At 50.8% G+C, this 18,835-nt stretch overlaps 2 protein-coding genes across 3 annotated transcripts in view; one reads left to right on the top strand and one right to left on the bottom strand.

Annotated features, from left to right (window-relative positions):
• The window catches only part of LOC102072273 (ATP-dependent RNA helicase DDX19B), a 211,082-nt gene that overhangs the window by 3,905 nt on the left and 188,342 nt on the right, over nt 1-18,835 (top strand). Inside the window, exons 5-12 of one of the 2 annotated variants that reach the window (XM_074558739.1) lie at nt 515-607; nt 1,181-1,283; nt 2,195-2,309; nt 2,457-2,634; nt 3,584-3,821; nt 4,811-4,973; nt 6,207-6,398; nt 7,856-9,679. In XM_074558739.1, the coding sequence (XP_074414840.1) occupies nt 515-607; nt 1,181-1,283; nt 2,195-2,309; nt 2,457-2,634; nt 3,584-3,821; nt 4,811-4,973; nt 6,207-6,398; nt 7,856-7,917 (1,144 nt within the window). In that variant the 3' untranslated portion in view covers nt 7,918-9,679. Of the gene's footprint in view, nt 1-514; nt 608-1,180; nt 1,284-2,194; nt 2,310-2,456; nt 2,635-3,583; nt 3,822-4,810; nt 4,974-6,206; nt 6,399-7,855; nt 9,680-18,835 lie in introns of those variants that run through there. The other variant, XM_074558740.1, reaches the window with a different exon arrangement.
• On the bottom strand, nt 8,392-15,940 carry UBXN10 (UBX domain protein 10). Its single transcript, XM_074558744.1, has 2 exons — nt 15,815-15,940; nt 8,392-12,671 (listed from the first exon to the last, which is right to left on the bottom strand). The coding sequence occupies exon 2, from the start codon at nt 12,664-12,666 to the stop codon at nt 11,803-11,805; it is 864 nt and encodes a 287-aa protein (XP_074414845.1). The 5' UTR covers nt 12,667-12,671; nt 15,815-15,940; the 3' UTR covers nt 8,392-11,802.

The following is an 18,835-nucleotide window of genomic DNA, read 5'->3' as shown; positions in this document are numbered from 1 at the left end:
CAGTCATTTACCTGAGCCAGCATTGCTCAGCTGTAGTGCAGAATCCACATAACCTGCTGAAGTCCTTGCAAGGATCTCATGATCCCTTCATCCTGTTCCTCACGCTTTGTCCCGCGTTTGAGTCATCAAGGAGTGATAATTTTGGCACCAAGATTAGGCCTGGCTGAGGAAATGGGACTGGCCTGAAGGACAGGATTAACACTTTCTGCTTTGTGATTCCTGGATTGTCTGAAAAGCTGCTTTGGAACAAGCAGTGCTGGCCTTAGACACAGGCTTTGCCCTGGAGCTGGGACAGGCAGGCTGACTTATTAAATCCAGGGGTTTTGCCAAGCTCCTTGTCTAGACTTCCTGCTGTCACTTAGGGTTCCAGATGCTGACCACAGTTGTTTCACGGGTGGGATTGTACCAGAGACAGCTCTAGGATGTCTTCTCGAGGGTTTTTCTCACCTTTTTGTACACAAATGAAAACTAAATGGACTTAAATAGGTCATGATATGAAAATTTCTCTTTTCAGGAAACCACAGCTCCTGCAAGGAGTCTATGCCATGGGCTTCAACAGACCATCTAAAATCCAAGAGAATGCCCTGCCCATGATGCTTGCTGAACCGTATGTACACATTCTTCCTACTCTCTACCAGAATAGAGGGATTTGAAAGGTTCAGTGTGCTGCTCCTGAATTTTGGGTGGGAGGAGGGTGATGAGAAACTCTCAGGGTATGGAAAAAGGGTTCCCATGTCACAGTGTTTCTGTGGTTATTAACTGTGTGCCAGCAGCCCTGGATTTGTCCATTTCCTAGGGCTGGTACTGAGCATGCAGTGCTGTGGAGTTTGGGAGGTCGTTGCCATTTTCCTCATTAGTTTGGGAAGAAATAATACGAAAAGGCTCAGAAATCCTGGGTGGGTGGGAGTAGCTGAGGTGCTGATTTTCCTCTCCACACCCCTGAGCTGGAACACGTGAGGTACTGAAACACTGGGGAAAAAGTGTGAAATGGGAAATCACTGAGAGACAACCACAGCCCTCCTTCCAAATCTCCATAACTGAGAAACGCTGAAGGAGGGTGTTGGGCAGGAGGAAATCCCTGCCCCATGGAGCTGGTCAGGTTGGGCATGGATGCAGATGTGACAGGATCCAGGTGCCCCCGTGGTGCCTCACGCTCTGAGCTGTGCCTGCTGTGCCCCAGCCCGCAGAACCTCATCGCGCAGTCGCAGTCCGGTACCGGCAAGACAGCTGCCTTCGTGCTGGCCATGCTCAGCAGGGTTGAGCCCGGGAACAAGTATCCACAGGTAATCTGGGCTGGGGCTGTCTCACCCTGGCCGTGCAGTGCCATCTAGTGAGGAACCTCAGCTGCTGGAGGCCTTCAGATGGAAATTCATGGCTTGATGGAGCCATGGTGTTATTTCTTTAAGCTGCTTAAGGGGATGGGGGTTTGGGGATTTATCAAAATGCCTTCAGTGCAAAAGATATAGATTTTGCTGAAAGCTTGTTCCTGTCCGTCCTTCCTGTGCATCACACAGGATGCCACTGCTCTGTGAGTGTGTGAAGGGTGAGATAACACAGATATTACAATTCACACTATCACATTCAGAAGCTTTTTCCTAATTACAATACATTATAAGCATTTCTTAGCTTATCCGCTTTTATCACACCATACTACAAATACCTTATACCAATACCAAATAACTAATAATCTAAAAGTACCCCTCATAAGTCTTACTACAATATATCTTTCATAGTTCTGTTTCTCCAAAATATCTATTCTTATTTATAAAGTCATTTTTTAAAACTTGTTTCTCGTTCCATTTCTCTCTCAACAATGTTTATCCTATTTTATAACATTTTTAAGTAATGTATGTTTACATACAAACTATGTCAACCTTCTATCAAACTTTGAGAATTATCTACAAATCTATTTCCCACATGTGAGGAATTAAATTTTTCTGGGAGGACTTAAATCAGAGAAATAGTGCAGGCTGAAGAGGGTTGGTTAAGTGGCTTTGGGGTGGAAGAGAAGGTAACTGACAACAGAGCAGAGGGACTTTTTAAATCAGATTTCCTCATGAGATGATTGAGAAACTGTTCATCCACTTGCATATTTGTCTTAAAGAAAACTTCAACAAGGATTTTAAAAAGCAAGTGTGATAGGGTTGCCCTGCATGTGTTGATCACCTCACTCATTATCCTTCTGTTCCTCCAGTGTTTGTGCCTTTCCCCAACATACGAGCTGGCACTTCAAACAGGAAAAGTGATTGAACAGATGGGGAACTTCTACCCAGAGCTGAAACTTGCGTATGCTGTCCGAGGCAACAAACGTGAGTAAGGGGAGACACCACAAACAGGAGTGAGGGAATGATGCTCCTCAGGGCAGTCAGGGGGGGAAATGGCTCGGTCAGAGAGGGCTGGAACATTTCCCTGTGTGCAGAGCCCCCCTAGAGCAGCCCTTCCTTCTGTCTCGGCAGTGGAGAGAGGGCAGAAGATCTCGGAGCAGATCGTCATCGGCACGCCCGGCACCGTGCTGGACTGGTGTTCCAAACTGAAATTCATCGATCCCAAGAAGATCAAGGTGTTTGTGTTGGATGAGGCAGATGTGATGATCGCCACCCAGGGCCACCAGGACCAGAGCATCCGCATTCAGAGGTACAGAGGGACAGGGACAGTGGGGCTGCAGTCAGGACTGGTGTCCTCACCAGTGAAGCAACAAGATTGAAATGACAGATTAGCTCTAGTTCAGGGAGCTCACAGAGGCACAGTGTCAGGGGATGACAAGCAGTTTCATTTCACAGAATTACACAGAATCACTAAATTGGAAGAGACCTTCAAGATCATCCAGTCCAACCCAGCCCCAACACCTCAACTAAACCCTGGCACCCAGTGCCACATCCAGGTTTTGTTAAACACACCCAGGATGGTGACTCCACCATATCCCCAGGCAGAACATTCCAGAATTTTATCACCCTTTCCATATAGAACTTTTTCCTAATATTCAAACTGTATTTCCCTTGACGCAGCTTAAGGCTGTGTCCTGTGGTTCTGTCAGTGCTGCCTGCAGAAAGAGACCAACTCCACCTGAGCACAGGCACCTTTCAGGGAGTTATAGAGAGTGATAAGGTGACCCCTGAGTCTCCTTTTCTCCAGGCTGAGCACCCCCAGCTCCCTCAGTTGTTCCTCAGGGGTTTGTGTTCCAAGCCCCTCTCCAGCCTCGTTGCCTCCTCTGGATGTGTCTCAACGTCCTTCCCAAACTGAGGGCCCAGAGCTGGACACAGTACAGGGGCAGAATGAGCTCCCTGCTCCTGCTGGCCACAACATTCCTGATGCAGGCCAGGAGCCATTGGCCTTCTTGGCCACCTTACAGAATAAAAATCCTGTCCCTGCAGCAGGGTTTATTCCTCTTTAAGAAGGTAAGTCTGGATGCCTGTGGTCCATGAGGGAGTGATCATGGGTGGGTAAGATTGGTTTTAGTCCTTCCAGCCAATGAAATAACTGGTTCCAGGGTTATGGTTTTCCTTTGCCTGTAGCATGAATTCCATCAGGATATCAGGAGGTGACAGTATTGCGTGGGAACCTTCCCTATTTCTCTCTCTTTCAGAATGCTCCCCAGGGACTGCCAGATGCTCCTGTTTTCAGCCACTTTTGAGGATTCTGTGTGGAAGTTTGCTCAAAAAGTTGTTCCTGACCCAAACATTATCAAACTGAAGCGTGAGGAGGAGACCCTGGACACCATCAAGCAGTACTATGTGCTGTGCAATAACAGGGATGAGAAGTTCCGGGCTCTCTGTAACATCTACGGGGCCATCACCATCGCCCAGGCCATGATCTTCTGCCATGTGAGTGCTTCCAGGGACTGTTAGTCCAAGTGACCCCTCAGAGTCTGCAGGTGCTAAAACCAAGCCAGACACGGTTTCCAGAAAGGAGCTGAGAACAAAATTGCCCTTTTTGGCTTCTCTGGCTCCATCTTTGAGGGAAATCCTGAAAGCCATGTTAGTGCTGGTTGGTTTGATTCCCTGGGTTTGTCCATCCAGGAGACAACATTGGACTTTTTTTATTCCTGTTTGGTCATTGTTATCCCTGAAGTTCTCTGAAACAAAGATCAGAGTAATGCACATTATTCCAAAACTCTGAACTGAAAAGAAAAAAAAAAGTAGGGTTGGGAAATGGATGAAAATAGGGCATAATGAGGGATTGGGAAGTCTTTTGCTTCTCTAGCTGATACAGAGCTGTTCCTGGGACTTCATTTCCCTCAGGTAATTGAGGATACACCTCTGGATCTCACTGTGAATCATACTGAGACTTGGTTTTCTTTTTCTGGAAGCTGCCATAATCATTTTTAGGGAAAAATCAGTGCTGACAGCACCAAACAGCCAGGCAAAGTGAGCTCAGACAGGATGAAAGTGTTTGGAATCTGCTGCAGCAGTTTGCTTTTAGGCTGTCTCAAGACATAATTGGAGCTCAGAAAACTGTTTAATTCAAGGCTGTGCAGAGCTCTGTGGGATTTCACAATCACATTCAGGTCTGACCCTGCCATTTTCCAAGCTGAGTAGTTGTGGTTTTGTGACAAGTTTCATGAGTTTTCAGTGTACACATGTAGTGTCAGTCTCCAGCAGAGTGAAATCCAAGGAGCAGAGCACAAAGCAAACCTGTTTTATTAATCAGGAGCTCCTGTGGTGGCTGAGGTGTATTGTCCTCTCTGATACAGTTTGTAAGGGAGACAAAAACTGAGCAGCCACGGAGCTTCCAGGGGGCCCCGGGGAGGTTCATTGTCACTTCTCCAGCATTAGAAACCCTGTCCAACGGTGGGGCTGGCTGTGTGTTGCAGACTCGGAAGACGGCGGGGTGGCTGGCGGCCGAGCTGTCCCGGGAGGGCCACCAGGTGGCGCTGCTCAGCGGGGAGATGATGGTGGAGCAGAGGGCGGCCGTCATCGAGCGCTTCCGCGAGGGCAAGGAGAAGGTGCTGGTGACCACAAACGTCTGTGCCAGAGGTAGGATGTGGAGGAATGGGGCCAGGTGATGCTCCAGGGTTTTGGCTTTCATACTTTTCATGTATTTGTGACCCTGCAGTTCTTTAGTGTGTAACTCCAAACCCCACGCGCAGTGCCAGCTGCTGCTCTCCCGGTTGGGGCAGACACAGCAATTCCTCTCCAGGCCTGGCTACCAAGGACACCTCACTGCCCCAGGATTTCATATATTCATTTAATATATTCTTTATAATTTGCATTGACAATTTGTAATTTGTACAATAACCCTGCAGTTCTTTGGTATAGAACTCCAAACCCCACCTGCACTGCCAGCTGCTGTTCTCCCGTTTGGGGCAGACACAGCAATTCCTCTCCATCGTGGCAGTCAAGGACACCTCACTGCCTCAGGCTCCAAGAAATTGAACAAAAGGGAGTTGGCAGGAGCAAACTTGGGGTAAATTACTTCATTACCTGAAGCTGTAATTGGAGGATTAACCCCCAATATGCAGATGAACCAAATTTATAAAAGTGAAAACTCGTGGTCCATTTTTGAGTGTGGCCCCTGGGGGGCTTCGTCTGCCCGAAATGTACCTGAAGGCCCTTCAATAAATACACCCACTTTTTATTCCCTTTATTTTGTCTGGCCTCTGTTTTTAGGTGGCCTGAAAAGGCATCCCAGGGAGGGCTGGAAACAGCACTTCCTAAGGTAACACATACCCCTGGCCAGCTCACAGGGAGAGTTCACATCCTCAGGTGTTCCAGTTGGGAGAAATTGGTGTGGGCAAACACAGGATTGCTCGTTGGCTTCCTGCTGCTTGAGATGGAAAAGTCCATCCTGTGAGAGTCTGGCACCAAGCCTGCCCTGTGCTGCTGACAGCCAGGGTTTGCAGTGAATGTGTGCCCAAGAACAGAAAACTAAAAACCAGTGAAATCCAGTTCACTATCCCAGTAGGAATTTGTGGTGTAATTTGACATCCTAGAACAGTTAAGACAGGATTGTACTTGGAAAAAAACAAGTGGTATTTAGAGCTTTGCAGGGAAGGAGAGTTTCTGAAATACTTGAGTGCTGGTAGAATTTCCAGAATATTCAAGTGCCTTTGGCTGTTTCAGTGGGACTCTGCCCTAACAGCTCAATAGTTTTTATTTCCACCCCATGAGGGTACTGTGGAAAAGCTCCATTTCAGAGTGTGAGGAGGCTGTTCCTGCTGCAAAAAGATTTAAGTGAAGTTGTGTAACCTGATGTTCTCTTTTTGTCAGGGATTGATGTGGAGCAGGTGTCTGTGGTTATCAATTTTGACCTGCCTGTGGATAAGGATGGCAATCCAGACAACGAGACCTACCTGCACCGCATCGGCCGCACCGGCCGCTTCGGCAAGCGAGGGCTGGCCATTAACATGGTGGACAGCAAGCACAGCATGAACATCCTCAACAGAATCCAGGAACATTTCAGTACGTACCTGTCTGGTTTCGGCTGTTTGGATGGCCTGGAAAGGCCCGGGGTGGCCTTGGGACAGCCCGCGTATCAAAGGACGAGAAGAGGCTTCAGTTCTTCTTTCGGTTTTTATGTTTATTAATTGTTTATCTAAAAGATTTTCTTTCGGCCCGACAGAGCTCTGCTCAGCAGTCAGCCATGAGCACACTCCCTGCCCTCCGGACAGTCACCTATCTTTATACCCATTGTTACGTGTACAATATTTATCATTTTTCCCCAATACCATTTATTCTTATTGTCCGGTGCACTTTCAGTAATGACCAATCCCAAAGTGCCACCATCACCACAGAAGATGGAGGAGAAGAAGAAGAAGAAGAAGGACAGGACACGCCCCAATTCCTCCATCTTACTTCTCTAAACCCCCCTGTACAGAAATCCTAAACCCTGTGTCTCACCCTCTAATTAACCAATCCCTTCACCATTCACCCCGGTGAAACCCTCCTGTCCTCATACAGGTGTCGTCTCCTGTGTAGGGTCAAAGTGCAGCCACCAGACACTTCTGGAACATTCCAGGACTCCCGGGCCCCCCAAGGGTGCTCTCGGTGACCCCTCAGTCCTGAGGTGCTGAGATCCCACACGTACCCTCAGCCTTTCTCCTTTCTCTGAGCTGTTGAATCACTGCAGAATTGGACTTGTTGGATGCTGAGCAGGTCTCAGGGTGTTTGTTGAGCCTTAAACGGGTGGCAGAGGAGCACAGCAGGAGTGTTTGGTGTAGCATCACTTGGGATTGTGACCTGCTGCCTGGGACAGGAGCAGAATAAATCAGGCTGTGTTTGCTGTCTGCATGGATAGTCCTTGAAGTGGATGTTTGTGGAGAGCCTGGTTCAGACATGGCTTAAAGAAAGAGGCCATGAAGGTATTCAGCTGAGGGAAATATAGAACCCTGCTGTAAAGCAGCCTTTCCCAGGCTTGATCCTGTAAATAATTAGGTTCTCAGCCACCTTTTATATAAACAACAAGATTCTCAGACCGTTCTGTCCTTGGCTGCTGCTGGGAACAGACAGCCAGTCTGGGAATTTGAGAACCCTTTCATATCATGGTGGGAACACTGATCTTGGTTTTAAACTAACTTCAGGTATTGTAAACAAAAGGAGGAGCTGAGGTTTTCTCTACAGCCTGTCAGGAGCTCAGATTTTGCAATATGCATGAAGTGAATTAACACTGTTATAAAAAGTGCCTGATTGATGAATAAAGTGGAGTCAGATGCTAAAACAACAAAGGTGGTCGCTCCCTCACTTCAGCAGATGTTCTGGAGTACCCAAAAGGGCCTTTGATAGAAGGAAACAGTTTTAATTTGTATTTTTAAAACCTGACTGACAATTCACTGATAAACCAGAACTCAGGTCCAGCTGAGAGCAGCGTTCCCTTCTCTGCTCAGTGCTAAGAAATCTGACCTATTTCTCTTCTTTCCCAGACAAAAAGATAAACAAATTGGATACCGATGACTTGGATGAAATTGAGAAGATAAATAACTGAAATAGCTGCTGGAACTGGTGTGTGCCCTGCTGTGGAAGCTCTCCCACTACAATTGGATCAACGTTTGGATTGGCACAGCCTCTCGGCTCGTCCCGAAAAGGACTCTTCAAGATATGAGTACACAAAAATTACCTCATGTTCAAAATTGCAGTTGGACTTCAAATTGTGCAACTATGGGGAGGAAGAGGAAATGTTTACAGAAGCTTTTAACATTTCTTAGTTTAGCCTTAAAATGGGATGATGATCTTTGGAATTCTGAGAAATACACTTGCCAAAAGAGAGGCAATAGGGAATACCTAAAATTTTAAAAGGAAAAAAAATATTACTATCTTTAATTGGGATAATGTGCAGCATTAACCTGGTCAGTTTAAATCCAACAGCTGAATATATAACAGACATAAGGAAAGGGAAAAAAAATTAAAAAAAAGAAAACATAAAAACCCCAAACAAGGCAGCTGGTTTTTGGCTAAATACTTAACTTGTACAAACTAGGATGTCACTCCCCTGAGCTCTTTAAGACTCATTTCTGGCTTTCTGATGGATTTGCCCTGCTTTTCCTTCCATAAATTGTCCTGAGGGTGTCTCCAGTAGCTCCTACTCGCAAACACAGGTGCAGTGTGGCTTTGCTGGGCAGCGTTTTCTTTTCCTGTGTCCTGGATTTGTTGGGATGGCCGCTCTCCGTGCCCTGGGTGGTGGTGACACTACACAGGTTCATCCCCAGTGTTTAACCTGGCTGTGGGGTGGGTGGGTGGGGTGGGAGGGGCAGTATGAAGGGAACTGTACTAATGGATTGCCTGATTAAATTCACCTCTGGGAATGAAATTCACCATCTGATGAAATGCACCGTGCTGTGAAGCTCAGCATGGGTAATGTACAGAGCTGTTGGGCTTCACCCATCAGATACAGGATTACAAGAACCAACAAATCATGGTAGCCTGGATTGACCAAAAACATGTACCCTCAGTACACCAAATTTACCTGTTGCAGTAGGTTTCAGTACCAGAGTTTTGAGTCAAACTGCTCAGCCAAATTGCAGGTGGGAAGTGCTCCATAGTGCAGAATAGGTTGTTGGTCCCTGCCCCGGGGTGTTCCATGGAGAAGGAAGGATTCACAGCTCCTGGAGGAGGAAGGATGATGCCTCCTGTGTGTTGGGACCACTCTGGTGCACACAGCTGGACACTGTGGGCTGTTCCCCCAGCCCCGTCTCCAGGAGAAGGAGGCTCCTGAAGCAGAACTTAGGGTGCACAGCTCTTTGTTGGGGGGAAATGGGACATGCATGAGCAGCCATGGGCCTGCTACTCAGCGTGGGAATCATGTCAAAACAAATGTACAAATTGTAAATTTAAACTGAATTGTTTTCTTTGCAGTTTTGGCCATCATATTCTGTTCAAAGACAGGAATATGGATCCTTTTACCAAGTAAAAAAAGGCTCATTTAAAATGTACCTAAAATTTTAGGAAATTGTGCACCCTTTTATCAATTTGTATAAAGGCTTTAGTGAAGAAAAAAAAAACAGCTTAAAATTAAACTTTTTGTATTCTGGGGTGTATCTATTTTTATTCTGTTGGAATCCTATTTAAAGTGGCAGGTGAGTGAGTGCGTGTGGAGTGGAAGACTTGGTTTAATCACCTACTTTCCTAGTACAGTTGAATGACCTGGTGACAGCAGAGTATTGGATTGAATTGTCATGGAAGCTGCTGCTGGTCCTGTGTGCTGTTTCTAATGTACTTTTAATTGGAATTAAAGAACACATACTGAACAATCCCTTTGCTGACTTCTTGCTTGAATACTTTGTTGGTGTTTGAAACCCTCAGTAAGGACATTCTCAGCCAAAAGTCCTGATGAGTTTTATATTTGTGACTTTAATGCTGAAATTCTTAAAAGATTGCCACTAAGAAGTTTGTTAAATGATGCCACACAATAAATGAGGTCAGATAAATATTGTTCTTCCCCCCGTGCTTCTTGTGCTGGACTTAGAATTGCTGCTAAATCTCCCCAGAACAGTTCTGAAGGGAAGAACTGAGGGAGAATAGAGGTGTTTTCCCTGTGCTGTGCTTGCCTAGAACAAGACTTGATACTTTTTGCCCACCTTTGGAGATGCTGTAGCCTGGGTGAGGTGATCAGAACCAAACTCATCCAGCTTCACCAGGAGGAACATTCTGCAGTGTGAGAAATCCACTGTGAGCCAAGTTACTCTGAATGGTCTGATAGTTCTGTTCTTGCTGAGAGCCCCTGTGCTCTCCCAGCTGCTCCCCAGCTCTGCTCACAGCTTGGCACTGACAGAGAGCGCTTCCCCCTTGGCTGCAGGCTTGTGCTGAGCACAGCATGCAGCTCCAAACTGCAGGAGGGTGCTGTGCAGGGCAGCTGACCATCCAAAGGCTGATTTGGGCAGCCCCTGAGGTATTTGCCATCAGATTGAAGGTTTCTTAAGAGCAGGTGTGATGGATTAACCTCAACTCATATTTAAAGTTCAAGTTTCAGCCTAAAAGGTTTTATTTAACACAGGATGGAAATACTCTGAAATACAGGAGTGATACAGTACCCACAACAGGCAGAAATAGGGAATTAACTACCTAACTCTGAAGGAAACCTGGAAGATGGTCCCTTTTCCTGCAGCCAAGTGAAATACTTCATGGTTCTGTTGAAGGCATCCATATGAGTCGATATTGTGACAGCTGCTGAGTGATTCCCACCACCAACAGCAGCAGGGACCACTGTTCCATCAGACACTGGTTTTACAAAGCTGCTGGACTCTGAACACTTGATTTAGCATCAGGTACCACACTCAGCCAGCACAGCATCAGCTTTCTGCTCCTCTTGTTCAGGGTTGGTTTGGCACTTACACAGAACTTCAAAACATTTAAACTCACTCATCTGTGAGGCAAGTGTCCATTGTTAAAGGAGATTAAAAATTACTGCCTTTGAAATTCCATTAGAAACTAGGAGATATTTCCCTTTTTAGCACAAGGACATTGTGTTTGCCTAAAGCTGCCTAGTCACCCAACCACAGCCTTTTAATAATGGTGCAGTCAAAGATGGCTTACTCCTTGAGCCAGATCCCAGTTAAATCCCTTTAATATCTTATTTAAAATTCCCAAAGCAGCACTTGCTCCTTGGACTTACTGACTTCAGTGCAAAGGGGTTAAATGGAATTATCTGTAACATCCCTTCTTAACTATCCACCTCTTCTTACCTATGGGTCACATGAGCCAAATAAGAGAAGGAAAACTAAGGAGAAAACCCTGTTGCTCCCCAAGACAGCCAAAGATGATTTAGTCACAGTTGAGAGCTGGACTGCGGTTACCCAGAAACACCTGAGTCCTCACAGCTATTTTACAATGTCTTGCAATTTAATACTTCACAATAACTCATTCCTGTGTTACTACTGTTATTTCCAGATGGATTTGGGGTGATCTCCTTTTCAGTCTCTTGAGAAGACATTTAGGATAATGATAAGCTACTGAAGGTGGTCCTGAAGCTAAACCAGTTCTGTTTCTACCTTCCCAAATGGTGCTTCTGCATTCAGAGAAGTGGTACCTTCCCAAAACATGGAAAAGGACAAGAGGAGAGGTCTTGGAAACCTGAGTTTTCAAAAAACATCAGGAACTTCAACAAACCAGAAAGGCTGAAGGTTGGTGGTGCTGAGGCAGAAATTTGTGATGGCACAGGTAACACAGGCTGTTCTGTATGAATCAGGTTTATCCATCTGAAATACTATTCTCTGAAATACTATTTCAAGTACTATTACATATCCATAACTCTGCTTCCTGGGGATTTTGTGGGAGATAGAAGAGTAAGAAGTAGGTGCGGGAAGCATCAGACTCTCAGTATTTTGGAAGAAGCAATGCAGCTCGCTGAGCAGAAGCACCACAGCGCTCTGTGTGCCTAAAGATCTGCTGCTGCATCGTGCTGCTTGTGCTGCCGGATGCACAGCACGGACTTGGGCAGGATCCTGCACTCCTGGAGGGACTTGGTAAGGTCAGAGAAGCTCCTCCGGGGCACCTCCATGGTTTCAACGCTGCAGTGTTGGTAGTTGGCCAACAGTTTCTGTCCTGCCACGGCAAGGACGGTCTGGAGGCTGTCAGAGGGCTTGAAGTGGTGCTCAAACCTCTGCCCAGAGGGAGAGCGGACAGCGAGCAGCACCTGCGGCTCCTCCAGGCCTGCAGGGAGCACCCAGGGGCTCCCCTGCCCTCCCCACTGCTCAGGGGCACAGAGGGCACGTGAGCTCTCCGCGGTGGGAATGCCACTTCCTGACAGTGTGCTGGCACATCCCTGTCCTCCAGAAGAAGCCTTGGTGGCTTTTGGAGCATCCTCCTGGCCCTCGCTCACTTCCAGCCGGTTGGTCCGTTCAGCCAAGGCTTCCACGGCGCTGCTCCCCGCCCCCTTCCGGCTGATGGAGGGCAGCACCCGGTACCTGTTCAGGGAGGAGGAGGGGGTCTTCAAAGGCACCTGCTGCAGGAGCTTTGGGATTTTCCCAGGAGACACCTGGGCAGGTGGGAACGCCGCTTTTGTGAGCGGCGCTCTCCGGCTCTTCACCAATTCCCGAGGAGAAGGTGCCAGCGGGGAACCTGGCACATGGCACGGACAGCCTTCCGTGCCCTGACGGTGGCTCAAGCTTGGCCTCTGCCCCTTGGCAGATTTGGGCCTGGAGACGTGCATGGTGATGGTGCTGGCCCACAGCAGAGCGGCTGTGCCCGGAGGGGAGCGGAGCTGAGCTGGTGCTGAGTCCTGGAAAGCCGCTGTGGCCATGGCACCTGCGGGGCGGGAAAGAGGGAGAAGTTACAGGAGCTGGGCAGGAGCCCTCAGCTCCCTGGGGCTCTGGGGCAGGTAATGCCAGATAAACCTGGGGTACCACTGCACGGGCATCACTGGGCATCAATGGGCATCACTGCATGGGCATCACTGGGTATCAATGGGTATCACATGGGCATCACTGGGTATCAATGAACATCACTGGGCATCACTGGGAATCACTGCATGGGCATCACTGGGTATCAATCACATGGGCATCACTGGGTATCACATGGGCATCACTGGGCATCACTGGGTATCACATGGGTATCACTGGGCTTCACTGGGCATCACTGGGCATCACTGGGTATCACTGGGAATCACATGGGCGTCACTGGGTATCAATCACATGGGCGTCACAGGGTATCCCATGGGTATCACTGGGTATCAATGAACATCATTGGGCATCACTGGGCACCACTGAGCATCACTGGGCATCATATAGGTATCACTGGATATCACATGGGCATCACTGGGCATCACTGGGTATCACTGGGCATCACTGGGTATCACATGGGTATCACTGGGTATCACATGGGTATCACTGGGCATCACTGGGTATCACAGGGCATCACTGGGAATCACACGGGCATCACTGGGTATCACATGGGTATCACAGGGCATCACAGGGCATCACTAACCCGGCAGTGCAGTAAGGGCCGGGTCCCAGAGGGTGGCAGCTGCGTTCTGTGTAGGGACCGCCTTTGGCAGGGATCGTGTAAAGCCGACCCAGAGCTTTGGGGAGTTGTGCCCTTTGGCACTGAATGGCAGTTTTTGATGGAAAGAACGATTTCTTTCTTCTGAAGCTGGAAACTCAGCGCAAATGGGAGAGGAGTGAAGCTCAGAGCACAACTCTGGCCTTTGCACTGCTCCTGCAGGGGCAGATTCAGTTCCTGTTTTGGATTTGGGGATAAGACTGACTTCGTATTTTAAAGGTATCAAAACCATTGAGATTGAAAACCCCTGATTCAATACACAGAACTCTCCAGAGACCAAAAGCTTGGTCCAAAAGTGTCCAAAATTCTCTGTTTAACAGAGAATGATTCACCTGAGGGAACGGCAGGAGCTCTGTCAGGGCAGGGTTAGGGTTAGATATCAGGTTAGGGTTGGATATCAGGGAAAGGTTCCTCCCCTAGAGAGTGCTGGCACTGCCCAGGCTGCCCAGGGAATGGGCAATGCCAGGCACACCTGGGACGGGCAATGCCAGCACACCTGGCTGGGGCAATGCCAGCACACCTGGGCAGGGCAGTGCCAGCACACCTGCCTGGGGCAATGCCAGCACACCTGAATGGGGCAATGCCAGGCACACCTGGGATGGGAAATGCCAGCACACCTGGATGGGGCAATGCCAGCACACCTGGGATGGGGCAATGCCAGGCAAACCTGGACTGGGCAATGCCAGCACACCTGGCTGGGCAATGCCAGGCACACCTGGGCTGGGCAGTGCCAGGCACACCTGGGATGGGCAATGCCAGCACACCTGGGATGGGCAATGCCAGCACACCTGGCTGGGCAATGCCAGCACACCTGGGCTGGGCAGTGCCAGGCACACCTGGGATGGGCAATGCCAGCACACCTGGGATGGGCAATGCCAGCACACAGGGAATGGCTTCCCACTGACAGAGGACAGGGTTACACGGGATCTTGGGATGAAACTGTTCCCTGTGAGGGTGGGCAGGCCCTGGCACAGGGTGCCCAGAGAAGCTGTGGCTGCCCCTCATCCCTGGCAGTGCCCAAGGCCAGGCAGGACAGGGCTGGGAGCACCTGGGACAGTGGAAGGTGTCCCTGCCATGGCAGGGGTGGGACAAGATGTTCTTTAAGCTCCCTTCCAACCCAAACTCTTCTGGGATTCCATTCTAAACCAAACAGAGAGAACAGCCCCCGTGGCACTTTGCCAGGGATGTGTTTGTTATTTGACATTTCACTTCTCCGGCAGCTCAGCACGGCCAAGGCAGAGTCCCAGCACACCCTGCCCAGCCCCAGCTGACAGATCCGTCCCTGCCGAGCCTCCAGGGAAGGGGACAGGGACACCGGCCCGGGTGACTCAGCCCAGCTCCCCAGGAGCCCGTGGGAGGGACAGGGGCTGCGCCTCCCCCTCGCTGCTGCCAACAAATAAACTCCAAGGCAACAAGGCCCTGAGGCACAGCTCCCAGGGAGCACTGACAAACATCCCCGGCAACGCTGCCACTGCCAAGAACGAACCCCAGCCAACCAACCAAGCTGGCAGGACCCTGGTGGGGCCCTCCTGCACTGCCCCAGCACGGCGTGTGACAGAGGGGACAGGCTGGAAACGGGGTCTGCTGAGGGCTGGCATGGGGAACCACAGCCAGGGAGGGCCGTGCCCACAGGTGCCCACAGGTGCCCCCAGGGCCCGGGAGGTGGGCAGTGCACACCCTGACCCACAGCACGGGATCCCAGCGGGGCCAGGCTGCAAGGGACAAGGGCGGCTCATGGGGTGCCACCTCCCTGACCCAGCAGGGCACAGGGCACAGAGCACAGGGCACAGGGCACGGGGCACGGGGCACGGGGCATAGAGCACAAGGCATGGGGCACAGGGCACAGAGCAGAGGGCACAAGGCACAGGGCACAGAGCACATGGCAGAGGGCACAGGGCACGGGGCACGGGGCACAGGGCACAGGGTACAGGGCACAGAGCACAGAGCACAAGGCACGGGGCACAAAGCACAGGGCACAGCATGGCACGGGGCACAGGGCACAAAGCACAGGACACAGAGCACAGGCCTGTGTGTGGATGGGTCCGGGATACCTCTGGCAGGGACACTTCATAGCCTCTCTGGGCAATGTGTTCCAGGTGTTTAAAGTCCTTCCTCATGCTCAGGTGGAACCTCCTGGGCATCACTCCCTGCCCAGTGCCCCTGTCCTGGTGCGGGCTGGCCCAGCCCCAGGAGAGCCCTCGGTGCCACCGCCCGGCCGGGCCCACAGCTGGGCCGGGGGCTGAGCCCACGGCCGGGCCCGCGGCAAGAGCGCAGCCCCGCCGGCAGAGCCGGGCCCTGTGGCGCGGCTGCAGAGCCCCAGAAGCCGCCCCCGCTCCCTCCCCCGGTGCCGGTGCCGGTGCCGGTCCCGCAGCGGCCCCGCCGCCCCTCACCTGCCCCGCGCCCGCCTCACGGCGCCGTTACCGCGGCCACCGCGGCGCTGCCCGCGCGCGCCACGCCCCGCCCACGGCACCGCCCCTGGCACCGCCCCTGGCACCGCCCCTGGCACAGCCCCTGGCACCGCCCCTGGCAACGCCCCAGACCCGCCCGTGGGAACGGCAACGGGGAACGGGAACGGGAACGGGAATGGGAACGGGAACGGGAATGGGAACAGGGAATGGGAATGGGAATGGGAAATGAGAATGGGAATGGGGACAGGGAATGGGGGCAGGGAATGGGAAGTGGGGAATGGGGAATGGGGAATGGGGAATGGGAATGGAGAATGGGAATGGGAATGGGAATGGGAATGGGAATGGGGAATGGGAATGGGGAATGGGAATGGGAATGGGAATGGGCAATGGGGAATGGGGAATGGGAATGGGGAATGGGGACAGGAAATGGGGAATGAGGACAGGGAATGGGAATGGGGATGGAGATGAGGATGGGAACGGGGATAGGGACAGGGAACCGTCATGGGGACAGGGAATAGAAATGGGGAATGGGGACAGGGAATGAGAATGAGATTGGGGACAGGGAATGGGGACAGGGAATGAGGAATGCGGATGGGAACGGGGATAGGGATGGGAATGGGGATGGGAACGGGAACGGGATATAGGGAATGGGAATGGGGAATAGGAACAGGGAACAGGAATGGGAGCGGGGAATGGGAATGGAGAATGGGCATAGGGATGGGAAGGGGAACAGGGACAGGGAATGGGAATAGGGAAGGGAATGGAGAATGGGGAACGGGGATGGGAATGGGAAGGGAACAGTGATAGGGAATGGGGATGGGAACCTGGACAGGGAATGGGAACAGGAACAGGGACAGGGAATGGGGAAGGGAATGGGTACAGAAAATGGGGATGGGGATGGGGATGGGAATAGGGAATGGGGAATGGGGATGGGAACGGGGAATGGGAAAGAAGATGGGAATAGGAACGGAGACTGTAGAATGAGAATGGGCAATGGGAACCAGGATGGATGGAAACCGTGATGGGAATGGGAAAGGGTACAGGGATAGGAATGTGAGACAGAACAGGGATGGATGGGAATGGAGATGGAAACAGGCAGGAGTGGGGCAGTCGGGATGTCCCAGGACAGATCCTGGGATCGAGGGGTGGGGGGGAGCAGTGGTCAGGATGTCCCCGGATGGATCCAGGGACAGACCCAGGGATGGGGCAGCTGGGATGTCCCAGTGTGGATACAGGGATGGGGCAACCGGGCTGTCCCGGGTGGATGGAGCCAGGGCTGTGCTGTCCCAGGGGATGTCCCAGGCTCAGGGACAGCCGTGACCCACTGTGGGCTCTGTGACACAGCCCCAGGCCTGGCGTGGCACAGGAGCAGCCCCGTGGCTTTGGGAAGGTTCTGGAAGCTTTGTTCTGCCGGACATGGGGTGGGGGAAGCAGGGGGTGCCTGGGGGCCTCTCACAAACTGCCCAGAGGTGACCCTGGCACTGGGGTGTCCCACCCCTCCTGCAGGAATTCCCATTCCTCCAACTCAGCCAAAGCAAAACCACAGCAGTGTCACCCTGCTGAAACACCGAAATCCTTGGGGTTTAGCCCCAACAGTTTGAAACCAAGGTGCTACAGCCCCTCCTGAGCAAAGGCAGCAGGATGGCAGCACAGGACTGGCTTTAACCTCCCTGTGATTCAGTGGCCACTAAATCAAGCCAGACAAATAACCCCAAACTCATGAATTCTGAGGAAAACACTTTTTTAAAATTACACTTTACACACAAGATCACAAGGGGACCTACAACAACTCTTTTGGGGGAGTTTCTTTGTGCTGGGAGAGCTGCAGCTGGGAGGGAGGGGGAGCCCTCTTGATCCCCCCTGGCTACAAATGATCCCTGAGCCAGTTTTCCTTCTGGGAGCACCCCACATAACACCAACATTTCCATCTCCCCACATTAATCCCTTTCCAAACCCACTCCTCCTTAAGCAACTGCTGCTCCCACTGACAGATGCCCATCGAAGGCAGCAAGACACAAGCAATAAATTTCCACCATAAACTTGGGGTCTCCACCCTGCAGGGTGGGAGGATCAAGGCCAACCTGAGCACTAAAAAGAAATAAAATAAGTAGGGGAATAGTTTGCTATCAGCTCACCCCAGCCCAGGATGTTTAGCAATGCTGCAGATCAAAGCACGTGGGGTATTTGCACTTCAGTAAGGGCCTGAGCAAACAGATGGGTGGGAGATACCCAGCTCTCCTTGCTCCATAGGAAGGCTGAAAAGTTCCACATTTCCAATGGGATGATAACTTCCACGGGTGGTTTTTAAGCCCTTGAGTTTGTGGGTTAGTTAAAGACAGGGTTTAGCTTCATGTGGGCACTCCCCTGAATGGGTCCTCCACAGAGAAGGAGGTCTTAAAATGAGGGGATTTGGTTAAAACCATGTATGGATCCCAAATCCACATGATCCCAGCTCCCTGCTCTCCATTCATGTCTCTGGACAAAGCTTTCTACACAGATTTATCAAAACTCTACAGCAAAACCCCAGATTTGCCCCCAAAATCCAAGGGCCTGCAATGGCAAAGCAGGAGCAGCACAGAGATCAACTACCACACTGGGGAAAACCTTCTGCAATTTTGGAAGTATTTTGTGGAGGAGGGGGGAAAGGGATTGATTAATTTATTATCAGGGATGCCTGGTTTTAAAAGCCAGGTGGGGAAAGCAGGGGTTGGGGTATTTTGGAGAGGTTTCTTGTGCAGATGGCGAGGGGGGAGGCAGGTGAGATGTCACTCCCCATCCTTAACAGGCTTGGATGGGGTTTTATTCCACTTGCAGCAGGAAACAAAGGGTTAGAGGGAAGGAAAACCCTGGGACAGACAGCTCTGCCACCCTGCAGGGCAGCTGAGAGGTGACATCCCTTCAGTGCCAGCTTTGGTGGCTCTCAGGAATTTCAAAGGTTTCTTCTCTTAATTCCAGACCAGTCTGGAGGTCATTTCTTCACAATTCCCAGCCCCAAATTCCCTT

Source organism: Zonotrichia albicollis, chromosome 25 (genome assembly GCF_047830755.1).
Source record: "Zonotrichia albicollis isolate bZonAlb1 chromosome 25, bZonAlb1.hap1, whole genome shotgun sequence".
Lineage (NCBI taxonomy): Eukaryota > Metazoa > Chordata > Aves > Passeriformes > Passerellidae > Zonotrichia > Zonotrichia albicollis.
The sequence above is the reverse complement of the archived record's forward strand: the minus strand, read 5'-3'. Positions and strand labels throughout refer to the sequence as shown.

Excerpts from the sequence above, each read along its gene's own strand:
- UBXN10 (XM_074558744.1), bottom strand. The coding sequence starts at position 12,666 with ATGGCCACAGCGGCTTTCCAGGACTCAGCACCAGCTCAGCTCCGCTCC.